Source organism: Zingiber officinale, chromosome 2A, assembly GCF_018446385.1.
Source record: "Zingiber officinale cultivar Zhangliang chromosome 2A, Zo_v1.1, whole genome shotgun sequence".
NCBI classification, from domain to species: Eukaryota; Viridiplantae; Streptophyta; class Magnoliopsida; order Zingiberales; family Zingiberaceae; genus Zingiber; species Zingiber officinale.
This window is the reverse complement of record NC_055988.1, coordinates 89,705,349-89,722,501: the sequence shown is the minus strand read 5'-3', so window position 1 is coordinate 89,722,501 and position 17,153 is coordinate 89,705,349. Positions and strand designations below refer to the sequence as shown.

Here is a 17,153-nt window from a genome sequence, read left to right as displayed (position 1 = left end):
TATGCATTGTGCCCTCATTCTCTCTTCTTTGTAAAAAAAAAGAAAAGAAAAAAGAGAGAAGGATAAAATGGTAAAACATAAGAATTCCATAACTTAAGTTGCAATTCATTCCAAACATGAGAATTGAATTCAATTCCTTATGGAATTCAATTCATAATGGAATTCAATTCAATTTCATGACTTAAGTTATTTCCAAACAGGGTGTATATGTTTGTCTATTTTTTCTGATTATATAAATATCCTCAAATATGTTTTTTACTCTATATATTTTTTACAGTGATTTTTCAAACACCAATGTGTTCGTAAAATATAATTCGGGTTTAAAAAAATTACAGATTCAAATATATTGAATCAAATTAATTTTTAAAAACATTCATATAATCAAGACAACTATATGAACACGTAAAAATTAAGTTTATGTCATTCTGAGCTCTCTGACATTAATTTGTAACTTTAACAATTTCAGCTAATTCAATTTATTTTCTAACTTTAACATGTTCAATTTCATCTGAAATCCATATATTTGACTTAGAAATGGAAAAAAAATATTGGGTTAAAAAAATATTTGAGGACATTTATATAATAAGGAGAAATAAATGAATACATAGGAACTGATTTCATCTCATTCCGAACTCTCTAGTTCCATTAACCGGCTTCAGAGATTTTTTTTTTAATTATAAGGTTTTCAATGAATTCTAAATTTATTGTAAACTTGCAACGAATCCCGAAATTCATTACAAATATTTGCAACGAATTCCAAAATTCATTACAAATTTACAACGAATTCTGAAATTCTTTGCAAATTTGCAACGAATTCTAAATTCTTTGCAAATTTGCAATAAATTCTAAATTCTTTTCAAATTTACAACAAATTCTAAATTCATTGCAAACTTTTATTATATATGTCCGAAGCCGATTATTAGACCTAGAGAACTCAAAATGAGATGAAATAAGTTTCTATATGTTTATCTATTTCTCCTAATTATATAAATATTTTCAAATATTCGTTTACTCTATATATTTTTTTCCAATGATTTTTCAAACACCAATGTATCCGTAAAATATAATTCAGATTTAAAAATTATAAATTTAAATATGTTAAGTAAATTAATTTTTAAAGACATGCATATAATCAAGACAGCTATATGAGCCTATAGAAATTAATTTTGTATCATTCTGAGCTCTTTGACATCAATTTGTAATTGTAACATGTTCAATTAATTCAATTTGTTTTCTAACTCTAACATGTTCAACTTCATTTGAAATCGATCTATTTGACTTTGAAATGAAAAAAATATATATATTGGGTCAAAAAATATTTGAGAATATTTATATAATAAGGAGAAATAGGCGAACATATAGAAACTAGTTTTATCTCATTCCAAATTCTCTAAGTCCGTCAACTAGCTTAGGAGATTTTTTTTTAATTACCAATGTTTGCAACGAATTCTGAATTCGTTGCAAATTTGCAACAAATTATGAAATTAATTGTAAATTTGTAATGAATTAGAAATTCGTTGTAAACTTTTATTATATATGTCCGAAGTCGATAACTAAACCTAGAGAGCTCAGAATGAGATGAAACAAGTTCCTATATGTTCGTTTATTTCTCCTGATTATATAAATATCCTCAAATATATTTTTTACCCTATATATTTTTTCAATGATTTTTTAATACTACAAGTTTAAAAATAACAGACCAAATATATTTGGTCAAATTGATTTGTGAAGATATGCATATAATCAGAAGAAATAAATGAACACCTTTTTTTATTTCAATCCGATCTCTCTATGTTCGTTAATTGACTTCAGAGTTTTTTTAATTACCAAAATTTACAATGACTTTTGAAATTCATTGCAAATTCTTTGTGACAATTCATATAAAAAATACTTTCAACAAATTTGAGATTCATTGTAAAATCTGGAACGAATATTGTTTCGTTGCTAAATTTGCAATGAATAATTTTTTTCGTCACCGATTTTACAACCAATATACATTTTTGTCATGAAATTGGAAAAAAAATAATAACGAAATAGTTTTTATTACTTATTTACATGAAATATTTTGTTACTAAATTTATTACTAATTAATAATAAATTTTATTTTTTTCATAAAATTTATCATAAATTTGAGATGAAAATTACTCATCATAAATATTCGTCCACTGATATTGAGTACTCGAGTTGCCTACGGAAGGCCCCACGGGATTATCCGGAGTGATTGGAGCATAGAAATTTGTCCAATGAAAACGTGGGTTCGAATCGCGGCGGCAGCAAAGGCGTAAATCCCTTATCCCGGTATCCCTCAACCCACTGTGCCCTTAACCCCTTCGGCTACCGTGATTAACCTCCCTCGTAATCACCTTAGGCAAGATTCACGGGGACACTGGGGATGAACGTTATCGTCTTTTTTTATCCAATCGAGTTGCCTACGGAAGCTCTTAATTGGGCACTGTAGTTTTCCAAGCAGTGTATTATTATTGGCATTGTACTGTAGAGTATTACGGGCCACACGGACACGATGAAAAGGACAACGACCGCGTGTACCTGAGATACATCACTTATGATTCTTCTAAAGCGTAACTGTAATTCATTTTAATCATTCAATATTTAATTTTTTTTAAAAGAAATAATACTTTTAAAACTGTAATTCATTTTTTAAATTTTAAATTTTAACATTTACTTTTGCTAGTCAGATGTGTTAAATAAACGCGTGTGAAGAGAGTAAAGGTCAGTTGCGTGATAAAAACGTCATTATTTAGGTGACCGGATATTATACAAAAATACAAAAAGCATTTAATTAAATTGTTAGCGAGCGGGTAAAACGACCGACGAGTGGGCCATCGGTCACGTCACGCTTCCGTGGACGTGTTCACTTGCGACGTTTGCCGTCGCTCGTGCATCTTCACCCGGAAGCACGATAGATGAGATGGCCCCTGACCCCCTCCATCGGCATGCAACAATAAATATCCCCTGCCGAGGCGCGCAAATATCTCAACTCCAACAACAAGTCTCGTAAGCCGGTGGCCACTCCTCCCACTCAACTCCCGCAGACGCCGTTTATTTAACTCCATTCCTAATTCCTCCCTTCGTAATCATCCCGCAACCTCTCCTCTCCTTCCCTCTACATCGCCGGTTCAATCCTTCCGTCGATCGGTCAAGTAGGACGGGCGATCGATGAAAATGGAGAATCAAGTGGGCGGCGGAGATCTGCGTCACCTCTTCGCCTGCTCCTTCCTTTTCTACTTCTCCGTCTGCATGGTGCTTCCGGCGATCATCGACGTCACCATCGACGCCCTCTGCCCCGGCCAGGAGCAGTGCTCCCTCGCCATCTACCTCGGCGGCGTCCACCAAGCGGTAATAATCCCACCAACCCTAGCTCGCCCTCTTTCCCCCCTTTTCTCGCATTCGGCCCGTTCGTTAATCCGTCGATTCCAGACGCGAAACCTGGATCCGTTTCCGAAATGCGTTTCCGATGTGGCCTCGCGCCCACGATTTTTTGCTTTATTTTCCCTTCGCTAGTTTTTCCGGGATTAATGCGATGGTAACGCAAGTGGTGGCCCCAATGTCGGTCTGTTTCCTCGGTGCCAGTTTTTTCAGTGCTCGCTCGCCGTCTGCCTCTGCGGCGTGAGCTAGCCAGCTCGTCTCCCTGATCCTTTCTTTCTTCCACAATTAATTTATTTAATTCCATGTGCTCTGATCGAATCGTAGAGTACGACAACACGGAGATTAGTTTCCTTTTGATTCCAAAACGAGATTAAACAAGCCCAGCCTCGAACAACGCGTATGTGCATGTCTTGTTAATTATTCCGAAGGGGAACACATGGTCGATCAAGATGCACTGGGTAGTGTCCGGTACCGTGGAAGAGGCGGGCCCGACCAACGTGGGAGAGCTACCTCTGGGCACGTGCTTCAGAAGGTGTGTTCGCATCTCATCTTCTGTACCATATTCAAATATAGTCCACCACAGAGCCTGGAGCTCGTTGCTGTACGGACGAACCCACCAGAAAGTTCCATGAATATGTTAACTGCCCCTCCATCTCCTAGCCCAAACAACTACAGTTAGTTGCTTGCATCACTGTAAACTTATGGAATACTCTTATGTTTTTTTTTGGCCTGTCTATTTTCATCTAGTCGGATCAATAAAGCTAGCTAGTGTTAATCTTCAGGAGAAAAATAGAAGGAAACAACTGACTCAAATCATTTTTAATAATATCATTATATAAATTTAGAGGTCCTTAGGATTATAGTGTCATGGTACCATGATATTCAGTTTGTCATTCAAATATTCGTGGTTCAATCTCCAATTACGGTGTATTTATAGAAATTTTTTCTCTAAATGAGACGTATAATTAAAGGATATTGAATTTCTGAACTGATCGTTATATGCTTTTTTCGATTTATTCTCTTGGCCGATGAAAAACCTCTGTAGACCAACCGATCATCCCAAGAATCGAGACTAATTAAATTTATTATTTTTTTATTATCTAAATTTAGAGATTAGATATTAATTATTGAAGTCAGTAATTTTCCGCTGGTAGAAGATGACAGGAGTTGATATTTCTCTCCTCTCCTAGTGTGGTGTATTATATGAATTGGAAAACATGTGGAGATAAATGCATTTCCTTTTTTTTTTTTTTTTTTTTGTAAATGTTTCAGCCAAAATAAACAGATAATCTAGCACTAATTGTCTTGCTACTTTAAAGTTGAGAAATTAGCTTTTCCTTTTCCAATTCCTTTTCCTTTTCCATTAATTTTCCTGAATGGTTAACTTGCTTTGGTAACAAAAAAAAAAGGGCTTATAATTAATTGGTTAATTAAGCTAGACATGCTTTATTTGATAAATTTATTGCTCGCAGGCAACTGGTTTAGGGGCCCTCTTCGTGACGCCTTTGGTGGGTAATTTGTCGGACAAGTACGGTCGAAAAGCCTTGCTCTCCCTTCCAATGGCCACCGCAATTATACCATTAGGTATGTTAGCTAATTCCATTAAGTTTTTTTTTTGTTTTTATTTCAAACTTAAATTTATTTTTAACTTCGGAGATTTAGAAATTGGTACATATATAATGAAATATATTGTTTATTTTATGCTTATTATTTTGGATAAAATTAATTATTTAAATAAAATAGTCGAGGGGGTTACTGAAACGAAGTCGACTCGCTAATTAATTAAAATCTTGAGAGGTCAACAATCACTTTACCATAATAGATAAAGATAGTTCTAAACGCCAAATAACTATCAAGCAGATAAATGAATGAGGGGGGTACTGATGAAGCCAAATTAGTGGGGCCATTTGCATTAATTAAACTCTCTAAATATCAATGAGGGCATGATATTAAAATCAACAGTGCAAATGGTAAAGATTGCCGACAAGTTATCAGAAAAGCACGTTGCAATATAATTTGATGCGTGGTTGAGTCAATTTAATTCAATTACTGATTGTCCACTAACCAAAATAACTTTATGAGAACATGAATAGGGTGAGACATCTTCATCTTAGGTTTTAAGCACTCTGGTAAATTTCATTTGTTGCTGCCCTACATTGACTCCTATTTTAATATTCCAAAACCACCCAAGTTCCTATTTTATTCTTATATTTCAAACATATAGAACAATAAATATTTTCAACTCAAAACTAGTGATGATGATTTTCTTTGGAGTGTTAAAAAATATATATAAATTTGCTCTCACTAAACTATTTACTCCTTAAAAATGTCAAGAATGTAGTGTAGATATCAAATTTTGTAATAAAGATCTCATAAGAATAAGAATTTATGTCTAGTTAGTATTTTTGAATACTATAAAGTCATCAAATAATCTTGACTCAAGACTATTGAATGTTCTTCTATTTGTAAATCTTTTTAAAATCAAAACATGCATGGTGTAGATTCGTGGGATGCATGTTGTAAAATTTGAGGATAAATTATTGCCTACATAATCTTATATGGCTTAGAATGTAATGTTAAGATGCAGCTTTTGAGTGGGAAACTAAATAGTTTGTGTTTGAAATGAAACATTTTAGTTAATTCCATAAAGACACCCAACTACTACCTTGAAAAAGATCATATAGTGACAACAGAGCTGACATCGATATATTTCATTATTTCACCACATCCTTTGTTTAGTTTTTTACTCTTACAAAAGATGAAGTTATACAAAGATTTTTACATGAAGAATTGATGGCTTGCAGTTATTTTATCCTGCGGTCGGTCGAAACCGTACTTCTATGCCTACTACGTGGCGAAGATGTTGACCGGCATGTTCTGTGAAGGGAGCATGCAATGCCTCACCCTCGCTTACGTGGTAAGTAACTTGCACTTTCTTAGGACATTTCCGATGATTAAATCTTTCAATAAATTTTTTTTTTTTTTTTTTTTTTTTTTGTAGTTTTCAATATGTCACATCAATGTCACATTACAAGTATAAAAAGTTTTTAAAATATCTCCAATGATTAACCCTCTCAATGAGCTTTTTTATAATTTTCAATATGTCACATCACAAGCATAAACATCTACTATATCTCCACAATGAAAAAATTCTCATACAATTTGTTGTGTGTGTCCTATATTATAAATCATATATTGTTATTTATTAATTTTTATTTAATATATCTATATATTTTTCATTTAATATTTTAATTAATTTATGATTTTGATTTTATTTATTTATAATTTTTAATTAATAAATTTATGATTTTAGTTTAATTATAATCATTTCTATATTTTTAACTTATCTTAAATATAGTTATTTTTAAAAGAAAAAAAATCATTTTAATTATTATTAACTATTTATGAAATAAAATATTATAATTAAATATTACACCAAATAATTTATTTTTAATTATTTAGAAATAATCACTTTCAAGGGAAAAAAATAGATTTAAAAACTCAAATATATTTTTAAATTAAAAATCCCAAACTTCACTTACACAATCATAAAATCTCTTTTTAATTAGATTTTTCAATTTTACAAATCTTTCACAAAATTTGCATCGGAGATTCTCGTCATCAGCGTAAGTTACTTAATTTGTGGGTCTTACATTACAAATCATACATCTTTATTTTTATTTTTTCATTTAATATCTCTATATAATTTTTACTTAATATTTTATTTAATTCTTATCTTTAAATTAATTTATTTGTAATTTTTAATTAATAAATTAATAAACTTATGATTTTTAATTTAATTTAATTTATAATTTTTATTTAATATTTAATTAACTTATGAATTTTAATTTAATTATAGTCATTTGTATTTTTTTTAACTTACCAAATATATTTATTTTCAAAAGAAAAATGTATAATTTAACTATTAAATAAAATATTTAATGGTTCTAAAAAATCAAACATGCAATATTAATTTTTCGATGATTAATGGCTCCATCTTCAAGAGAAAAAAACAGATTTGAAATATCAAAGCTGCTCTTAAAATAAAAACCTCAAAGCTTATGTCTCCACTCATTAGAACTTTTTTGTTGAGCTTTTTCAATTTTACAAACCTGTTAAAAAAACTGCATTGGAGATGTTCTTATATCTTCTTTTCTCGAAAAAAAATCACAAATAATAATAATAATAATAATAATAATAATAATATTATTATTATTATTATTATTATTATTATTATTAATGGGCTTTAACCCACGAAATATCATGAGATGGACTAGTGCAATTGCAATACAAACTCAAAGAAAAATGGTTAGATTTAATATTTTAATATTGAAAATAAATTCAAATTTGTACTTTACAGGCGGATGCAGTTTGCGAGCGGAAGAGGGCGTCGACCTTCTCCGTACTCTCCGGCATATCCCTCGCCGGTTTCGTCTCCGGTACGCTCGCCGCCCGTTTCCTCCCCACCTCCTACACGTTCCAGGTCGCTGCTTTGGTCGCAGCTTTCTCAACGCTATACATGAAGATCTTTTTGGCGGAAACCAACCGTGGAGCTTCACTCGCAGACGAGGAGTCCACCCAGCCACTCTGCTTCGACGAACACAAGCCACCAAAGCTATCCGCTTTGGGGAATGTTTCGGCGTTGAGTGACATGATTGCCCTCCTAAGGAGTAGGTTAGAATCTATTAAATTTCCTATTTCTTTTTCACTATTAAAAATTGTTTGCCACTCTTAGATCTCTCCCACTCCAAGCCTACCACCGCCGTCGCTTCCTGTCTCCCTAGCAAACTCGTCGGCCTCCACTCATCCTCTCTCTTCTCCCCGCTCACCACTTGCCCGTATGCCCACCCTACTGCACCAGCAATCCGCGACACCAGGACCACCCGTTCCACAAGGAGTCCCAACGCCGAGTAACGGCGGAGCTCACCCATCAACCTCATGAAGCCTCCTCTTCATTCCACCACCTCTGTAGTTTTTTTTTTTTTTGAAAAGAAAATTCATATTTATTACAACTTGCAACTTTTTTGATGAATGTTAAAAGAAGAATACTTCACGTACCCGTTAGTTCCATATTATATTAAAATATGCTTAAATACCATAAGCTCGCTACCTAAATGCTTTAGTCTTTTAATAAGATTGAGCTCTTTTCGAACTACTATAATATCAAAGTCAGCCCCTCCCATCTGAGGGGTATGTTTAAAGTAGTAGGAAGTTAATTAATAAAGGGAACAATTCCATCCGAGTAAGTCTACGTGCTAAATCTGACGGATACGAAGCCTGGCTCCCAACTGCTAATGGGATTTTGTAATGGGTTGAGCTTTACATAACTGGGACGGGCTACGAGGGACGCCCTTTTACTAGTTGAGTTCCATCCTAGCTTTAACAATGGGCATTCTATAACACAGCTTTGGATTAGCTTCGTTCTGGGACTCGGGAACTATTCCACAGACCATCGTGTTTGTTTGCTTATTTATCGATTTTATGTTCTTTTGTCTATCATCATTCATGAGGAAATTTGTCGCTTATATAGATGTTCTTTGCTAACCGGTGAAACACAACCTAACAATACTACTGTTGTACAATGATAATATAACTTCTCACTTGCACAGAATAATTATTTTTCTTGTTGGAATATCTTTGATTTTGTGATATATACTTCGATAATCCATTGTTGTAAATTCAATTCTTACCCTGAAATATGACATTTTTTTTCCATGCAGCAAGAACCTAACAAGAGCTGCTGCTGTTGCATTTTTCGCCAATCTTTCTGACAGTGGCTATCAAGTAGCACTATTGGTATTTTCTTCACTCCCATTTTGTATTAAGATTGATTTCCAAGTTTTTTTCATTGCTATATATGTTACTTCGACATCTTCCTCTACTATGTGTGAAATACGATTACCATTTAAAGTGAACTTGCAAATATTTGTTAGCTTTCTAATTCCATTTTGATGCAAATTCTTCTTCTTTATTGTGTCGAAACTTGTGTTTATTATACAATATTTGAAGCTCAATGTTTTTATTTGATTATCTAAAAGTATAACAGTTACTACATCATACTTAAAATTAGCATTCAATACTATCAACTTTCTTGTCAACCGTTCGTGGATGTGCACATTTGACGTTTTTTACTTGATATTCAACAGTACTATCTAAAAGCAAAGTTTCACTACAGCAAAGATCAGTTTGCTGATTTGATGTTGATGATAGGTTCTTTAGGAGCCGCATCACAGGTTTGGCTAATGCATTTGGTAAAATATATAGCACCATCAAGAATGTATAAATTTCTTAAGAATAACATGTCTTCCAGTTATTATTAATGCCATTACTAGCACCTGCCATAGGCGAGGAGAGACTTTTGATTATCGGTCTGTTGGCGAGCTGCGCACATGTAATTCTCATTTACTATCTATCCAATTGCTCAAACCATTCTTGCCAATTTCTGAATTTTTTTCTCTATTCTGCAGATATTTCTCTACGGCATTGCATGGGCATATTGGGTACTTTTCTTTTTTCGACTCACTCATCATCCTTTAAAGTATAGACGAACCTATGTTGTGTTACTTAAATCTTCAAATTTTCTTTCACAATTTATTTCTTCTTTTCTTTATGACACACTCAATTTTTTTTTTTTTTTTTTTTGCCAATTCAAATATCTCTAGTCTTCATCATGTCTCGAGTTCATATATGCATGCTTGCTTTTGTTACATTTTGTAAATGAAGCTTACTAAACTTGCTTTGCAGGTCCCCTATTTGTCCGCTGCGTTTACGATTCTGAGTGTATTCCTTCACCCAAGTGTAATTGTTTTCCTTCTTATTTTCTCCCCAATGATCTAATCTATCATAACTGTCGACGTTGAATTCTCAATTGTTAACGCAGCTCAGGAGCATTGTATCAAAGAAAGTCGGTCCAGCTGAGCAGGTAACGAGTTTTGTGAAATTTACATCACTCTTTAAAGCTCTGATTCTTTGTGGTTTAATTTCTCTATTATGCATGCTACAATTTTAGGGGATGGCTCAAGGGTGCGTCACCGGCGTAGCTTCATTCGCGAGCATTTTGGCACCGTTCATCTTCACCCCTCTCACCGGTAACTACATTCGTTATTACTCTCTCGTCCTCAATAAGAAATCTCATCAGTGACTGAAAAAAAAAATCACCTCTTCTCCCGCGCAGCTCTGTTTCTATCAGACAATGTGCCATTTTCTCTCAAAGGTTTCAGTATTATCTCCGCCGGGTTCATAACGGTAAGCAATTCCATTAGCAATAACTTGTAGGAGTCCTATTCCACTCACCATTTCGTCCGCAGCTGGTAGCTTTCTTTCTGAGCATCGCATTGAGCAAGAAGACGAGTACAACATAGCCATACCAGAAAGCACTCCTCGATCAGTTTAAGATATCGTTACCTCGAAGTAACAATCCGCAAAGCCGCAGCGTATCCAAAAGAGGTTCACTTCGTTTGTATAAATGTACTAGTTTAAAAACAGAAGAGATGGAAGGCCGAGAAGGAAGAAAATATCAGATACCTTCCCTGTTTCTACACTTATTTATTATATATTTCAAGCTTTTACTTAAATCGCTCCTTATCCTTGTGAAGGGAGGGAGGGTCCCTCTAAAAATATATAGGTGGTTGGGCCCGCCACCAACCATTGGCAACGAGGACAGGCGATACACACCATTTAGAATGAATCCGTTTATGGCGGCCATCCATTCCTCTCCTATAAATTAAGGCATTTTCCTATTTCTTCTGAAATTACAAAAAAAGAGAGAGAGAGAAAGAAATAGAATTTTTATTTTTGGTTAAATTTCTTTTATTTTATAGATAGATGGGATTGAAAAAAGAAAGAAAGAAAGGATGGATATCATCGATTGGGACCGTAGCAAAAGAGAAGAGGTCGAGGTTATACATCCTCCGGAGATGCGTAATAATTCTTCTTTGTTGGCACAAGTACGGTAAGTATTGATTAATTTCACATAACATATCTAATATTCTATCCGAAATGTATTTGTATTTTGATTGAATGGCAAATGAAGAAGAATCTGTATGAGAGAATAATTAATTGGGATTTGAAAGCGATCGAAACGAAGAAAAGTCCAGGCGGATGCTTTTGGCACGCAGCGCAGGTACTGCAGCGCAGGCAGCAGGCCACAAGGAAGCGACGGATTGGCAGGCAGGCAAGGGAGGAGAATGCAGCAGGTAGCTAGCCGCAATTAGTGAGGAGGCGAAGAAGAGCGCCAGGAGTCGTTGGCGACAGCAGTTGCCTCCTTCAATACCTTGCAGCTTTCCAATTAATGGCGCCAACGTCCGGTGCGTGACGAGATGGCACATGGCGCTAGCTAGCTCCCACTGCTTCACCGCATTGCCACTGGCTGGCACAGCGCCCATCGCACATCGCCACAATGCCGCTGCTATCGCTGCTGCCATGGCAAAACTTGCCATCCATCGCATTTAAGTACGTACGAATTGGATAGATGCGACCTGCCTGCCTGCCTGCCGCTGCCATGCATGTCGCAGAATTTATTTCGTCAGACCAAGATTCCTTCATTTACTACTCTCCATCATTACCCACGCTACAATTTCAAAACGATCGATCATTAGGAAGGAGCGAGCTAATTATTATAAGTTTGAGAAATCACAGAGTCGAAAGAAAAACCAAACAAACAAACAAAGAGAAGCGATCGATGTGCTGATCATTATTGCTCATTGAATGCGTGCATATTTATGACCAAGTAACTTTGGCACCTTCCTGTCTCGACCCGAGAAAGGGCGTAGCATAGCAGCTCCTCCCTCCCCTCCCCTCCCCTCTCGCTCGCTCGCTCGCTCACACCACCGAGCGGTAATTAATGGCCGCAGGCTGCAGCAGTACCAACCTCAAAAGTTGGTATCCTCCATCAATTTAACTCTCTAGCTTACTAGCTAGCTCCTTGCCTTCCAACTGCCTCTCTCTTGAATGCCACAAAATCCATCCAAAATATATGTAATTCTAATTAATTACCTTGCTTAATGTGTTCTTAATTTGAGCTCCATAAGGTAGTTAATTACAATTTACAAACTAGTTGAGTTACGGTCACATATAATTTTCACGAATCAATTAGATTTATTATTAATATTGTGAATGAATGAATGCACGGGGAAGAGAATATGTAGGTGATGCTACCATTAATGCTGCAGCTTGTTTTACTCCTCCGGTAGCTGGCCGTTTTAAATGCATCTGGCCACCTTCTTCCCTACTTAAATCCACATACATTTCCCTTCTTCTCCATATTCCTCCTCCTCCCCCTCCTCTTCATCTTCTTCTTCGAACCATTTGCTGAGTTTTATTTTAATTACATTATGAAATAATTACTATGATGTTGGCTCGGTTCACTCATACTCCTTCGATTGCATGGTAGCTAGCTCCATGTATGTTAGTATTGTGATTGAGCCGTGCCAATATCTTAGTAACTTTTCATTCCTACTCAAATCCTTTCCGCGAGTACTGATACACTTATCTTACTGATTTTAGGTGAGTAATGTGAATTTTTATTTGACAGCACTGTGTGTTTATATATTTGTATTTTAAAATTATTTTAAATTGGGCTCGCTCAATTTTGCCCATATTTGGAGCTAAGAAGTACAGTTGGTAATTTGCACTGTATTGTAAGAAAATATTATTATTAAAAAGATCCTATCATTTTAAAAAAAAAAAAAAAATCTTTTACTCAAAAGGTTTCCATGCATGTTTTATATTTGTCGTCTTGAAATAATTTAACTACTACTTTTGATTAAATTCACATTTGCTAATTTGTGCATATGACAAAAGTACGAATATTTATGATTTTTTATAACTAGTATTTTTTTTTTTTTGTTTTTTTATCAATTAAGGAACATTTAAGCATTGGAATCTTTTTTTATAGTTGTCTCTTCATTTAAAGGCTACTTGTTAGTCGGTTTTTTTGCCCATCAACCATTACTCCTTCCTCAAATGTACCTACTCCATTTATTGATTCCCAACTCCCAACTCAAGTTTATTCCTTCTTTAAACATCATTCAATGAATGTAATTAAAATTTACTTTTGAGAATTTTTTTTCCTCAATTCAATAATTAACCATGGAACATTCTTAGCATTGGAAATTGTTGAGAAAGCATATATATTAATCATATGGGAGGACACTTAATTTGTATTAAAGCTACAATCATAGGTTAACCCCTTTACTTATAAATGATATATTTGGTTACAAGATCATTGTGTTGTGTACATGATTGAAGCAATGCATATATAACTTCACTCATGATATGAACATAAACATTATATTATACATCGACAATAAGATTAGAATCACTCGATGCAATCAACAGAAGGTGACTCTTTTCGTCGAACATAAAAGAAAAAAAGCGTAAAATTTCATAAGCCAATCAACAGGCGAAAGCTGAGGTTTGATTATTTTTTCAGTATTCATAAAAAGTTTGGGACATCACCGAATAATTCCCTATACTTCAACAAACTACTACTTCGTTCACAAGATTAAAAGTGATTAAGCAAACACATTGTGTTTTAATATAAAGCATCCCGAATGGAACTCTGCTTGAAATCTTACAAAGTTCTTCTATCTATCTTTAAATGAATAGCCTGCAAACACACAATTCAATTTAGACGAGAATATTAACACGGCAAAAAAAAGGACAAATGATAAGACAAAAGGCACGTAATATTGCAGAGGTACCAGACATTGAAAGATAAAGCTAAAAGATTTAACTGTTCTTTAAAGGACAAGAGGCACTTTAAAAGATGAAATCATGATAAATAAAACTAACAGTTCAATCAAATTGAAATGCATAGAAGATGCGTGTAATTATAGGCTTCTGAAAGATTTACAGCGCAATCATGTAATTATCCTAACTGTTTACTGTTTCTATACTATGAATCATGAACAAGTTTTTTGGGAAAAGACCATTGTGAAATCGGAACTAAGGTGTAACCTAGTTTTTATGAGAGTTTATAACCATTTATTCTTGATATGAACATTAGATAAACTATTGAACTGAAAAAGATATACATCCTCCCAATATTTTCCTAAAATAAATTTATATAATATATCACATGACTGTTGCTATTGCGGTTCACAAATCTCCTGTTCATCTCGGCTTGGGAATGTTGATAGTGTTCTATCCATAATAAGATTATACGAAACAACCTAAATTATGTTTTCGGTCCGGTAACTTGCACCTTTTTCAATTTTATTACGTTCTTAGTCCGTAACTTGTAATATTTTCTAATTGTTGTCCTTTTTCTCCAAAATTGAAATTTTCTACCGGAAAAGGCCTAGTTGGCGGTCGGAATACTGAGCTGTAATGAAGGTATTTCTGTCCTTCATGTTTGCTATGTAGGTATTTCTATTCATGTTTGTTATGTTCCGAACGCCAACTGGGCATTTTCTGGTGGAAAATTTCAATTTTAGAGAAAAATGATTGAAATTGAAAAATATTACTAGTTACTGGACTAAGAATTTAAATTGACTCATAACAATACTAAAATTAAAAAAAGTGCAAGTTATAGGTCTGAAAACGTAATTTTCTCAAAACAAACGACGTTAAAGACTACAAAAAAGAACACCACATTAAACTTCTAAATGACATATGGCTACGATCAAACTCATACAAGTGGGAAATGGCCAAGCCTTATCTAGAATTAGATGAACTTACACAAATGGTCCATGTTGTCAAAGTGGAGCATGATTAATGCACTATTAAGTTTGATGGAATGATGCATCGCTATCTGAAATTATTTCTAGTACAAGTGCGGATTCTCATACTCTGGCTTAGTTTCACTTAAATATTTGCAAGTAGACAGACTATAATTCTGCATTATAAAGGAAGTGAACTGTTTTGAGTACTGACATTATTCTACCTAATAAGAGATCTCCATGTAAAATTTGTCATTTGCTTGATCTTGCTTTTTCTTCTTTGCATAATTTAACTTCTTTGTTTGTTGCGCCTTCCTTTTCAAATGCATAAGGATGTGTTTGACCCCAAGCATATTCCTTGTCAAATATTTTAGAGACTCCCAATAAGCTTGTTATTGGAACAAGTTCACTGAGAAATTCATCTTGGATAACAGAATGTAAGGAAATTAGTATTCTGTATATATAATGATCAAACGCTGCAAGTTTAAAATTGGTATTTCTGGTGTCAAATAATCCTATTCGTTTGAACAAATTTCTCGTGCACCTTCATCAGTTCTTCTCAGGTTCATCATAAGGAAGCAGGTCAAATTCTACTCTGAACCAACTGAATTGGATTGCGGCACCAATTGACCAGCACGTCAAATTCATGATTTTCTCAATGCTTCCTGGATCCCATAATATAACCTTCAAAGTAATCCTATTGATTGCAGAAAAAGTTGTGTCTAGTCTAGATAGAAATTGCTCTTATTGAAAGCTTAAAGTGTTATTGATTCGTTAAGATATAAAATGATCAAGCATTCTCATTTGCCCTCAACTAGTTCTTTCTGACAAAACTACTCCCATACACAAACATGTTGACATTTTCCGAACTTCGATTCAAGTTCCAATAGAATGATCTTAATGCAAGTAAACAAACAAAAATCAAACATTTAGAATCCTGAGAGAAAAATATTATAGCGACGACGCTGAACGCTGAAGAAGTAATCAAGGCGTCTGTAGTACCTGAGCCGGAGGAGCGGGGGACTATTTAGAGGAGGAAGAAGGGGGACTGTTTTGCTTCTTCGGAGCTTTATCGTCTTTGACGGTGAGGCAGTAGGCGACGACGGCAGACGGGTAGACGACGAAGGTCATCCAAGCCGACAGCCTCGACAGCAGTGGCTCCGCTCCCGTCCACGGCGCCGCCATTGCTCTCGTCTCGCTCCTTGGCGCTGCTTCGGATCGGTTCGAACCCACGACTAGCCCTCGCATATATACAACTTTGATTTTTCGATGGGCCGAAAAACATTCCAAATGGGTCAGATCGGGGCCGTCTATCCATTATTCCATTTCATAGTCCAGTCTAAAAATGAATCATGCTCGGTACGACTAGCCCATCTAATGTTGGCTCCACACCACTAAAGCTTTATTTACCTGAGAGCGGAAAATAAAATTAAAACAAAAATTGTCTTTAAATTTTTATCGTTTTTAAAATGAGAAACATAATTCATCAACTGAGCCGGCCCTGACCAGGACTACCAGAAGGCTCTATTCATTCATTAGGTAAGTAGACTGAACCCCATCTATTAAACTGATGGAATCCAGTTCATCCAATCAATGAATGAATAAGGGACCAGAAAACTTGTCCAAAGATCCGGGACTAAAGGATCCAGCCCTGAGCTACCAGGGCCTGTGCCCAGGGACCAAAATTTTAAGGGGCACATATATTATATATATTTATATATATATAATAAGTTTTTTCCCCCTCAAATTATTGTTTTTTCACTTCCTCACCGTAGCAAGCAGCGAAGCTTAACCTCATGATTTCTACTCGCCGTCGTCGAACCCCTCCCTCGCCGCACCTTCCCACGTTGCACCCTCCCTTGCCGCACCTTCCCAGCTCCCTCCCTTGTCACCGAAACCCTCCCTCGCAGTTGCCTTCCCTCCCTTGTCGTCGCTGCGCCTTCCCTCCCTCATCGCCGAAACAGCGAAACCCTCCCTTGGCCCAGGGACAGCTTTGCCTCTCACAAAGGCGTCCTCCATCAGCGAGATGAGCCCTCTCTAGCCCTCCATCGGGGAACCCACTGTGCCCTAGGTTTTGTTTTCCTTCTTATTTCTCTGTCATCT

At 35.2% G+C, this 17,153-nt stretch overlaps 1 protein-coding gene and 1 long non-coding RNA gene across 2 annotated transcripts; one reads left to right on the top strand and one right to left on the bottom strand.

Annotated features, from left to right (window-relative positions):
* Positions 1–2,983: 2,983 nt before the first annotated feature.
* Positions 2,984–10,869, top strand: LOC122041486 (hippocampus abundant transcript-like protein 1). Its single transcript, XM_042601185.1, has 13 exons — positions 2,984–3,357; positions 4,860–4,971; positions 6,192–6,304; positions 7,748–8,061; positions 9,108–9,183; positions 9,534–9,620; positions 9,698–9,778; positions 9,855–9,887; positions 10,132–10,185; positions 10,268–10,309; positions 10,397–10,475; positions 10,562–10,632; positions 10,695–10,869. Exons 1-13 carry the CDS (start codon positions 3,178–3,180, stop codon positions 10,746–10,748), a joined length of 1,296 nt encoding a protein of 431 aa, XP_042457119.1. The 5' UTR covers positions 2,984–3,177; the 3' UTR covers positions 10,749–10,869.
* Positions 10,870–13,802: 2,933 nt separating this feature from the next.
* On the bottom strand, positions 13,803–16,275 carry LOC122039780. Its single transcript, XR_006128378.1, has 2 exons — positions 16,053–16,275; positions 13,803–13,996 (listed from the first exon to the last, which is right to left on the bottom strand). It is a non-coding gene; the product is annotated as an uncharacterized LOC122039780 (long non-coding RNA).
* Between the last annotated feature and the right edge of the window lie 878 nt (positions 16,276–17,153).

Excerpts from the sequence above, each read along its gene's own strand:
- LOC122041486 (XM_042601185.1), top strand. The coding sequence starts at position 3,178 with ATGAAAATGGAGAATCAAGTGGGCGGCGGAGATCTGCGTCACCTCTTC. Across the intron at positions 6,305-7,747 it reads GCCTCACCCTCGCTTACGTG|GCGGATGCAGTTTGCGAGCG; the intron begins GTAAGTAACTTG and ends TGTACTTTACAG. Across the intron at positions 9,779-9,854 it reads TGTTGGCGAGCTGCGCACAT|ATATTTCTCTACGGCATTGC; the intron begins GTAATTCTCATT and ends TCTATTCTGCAG.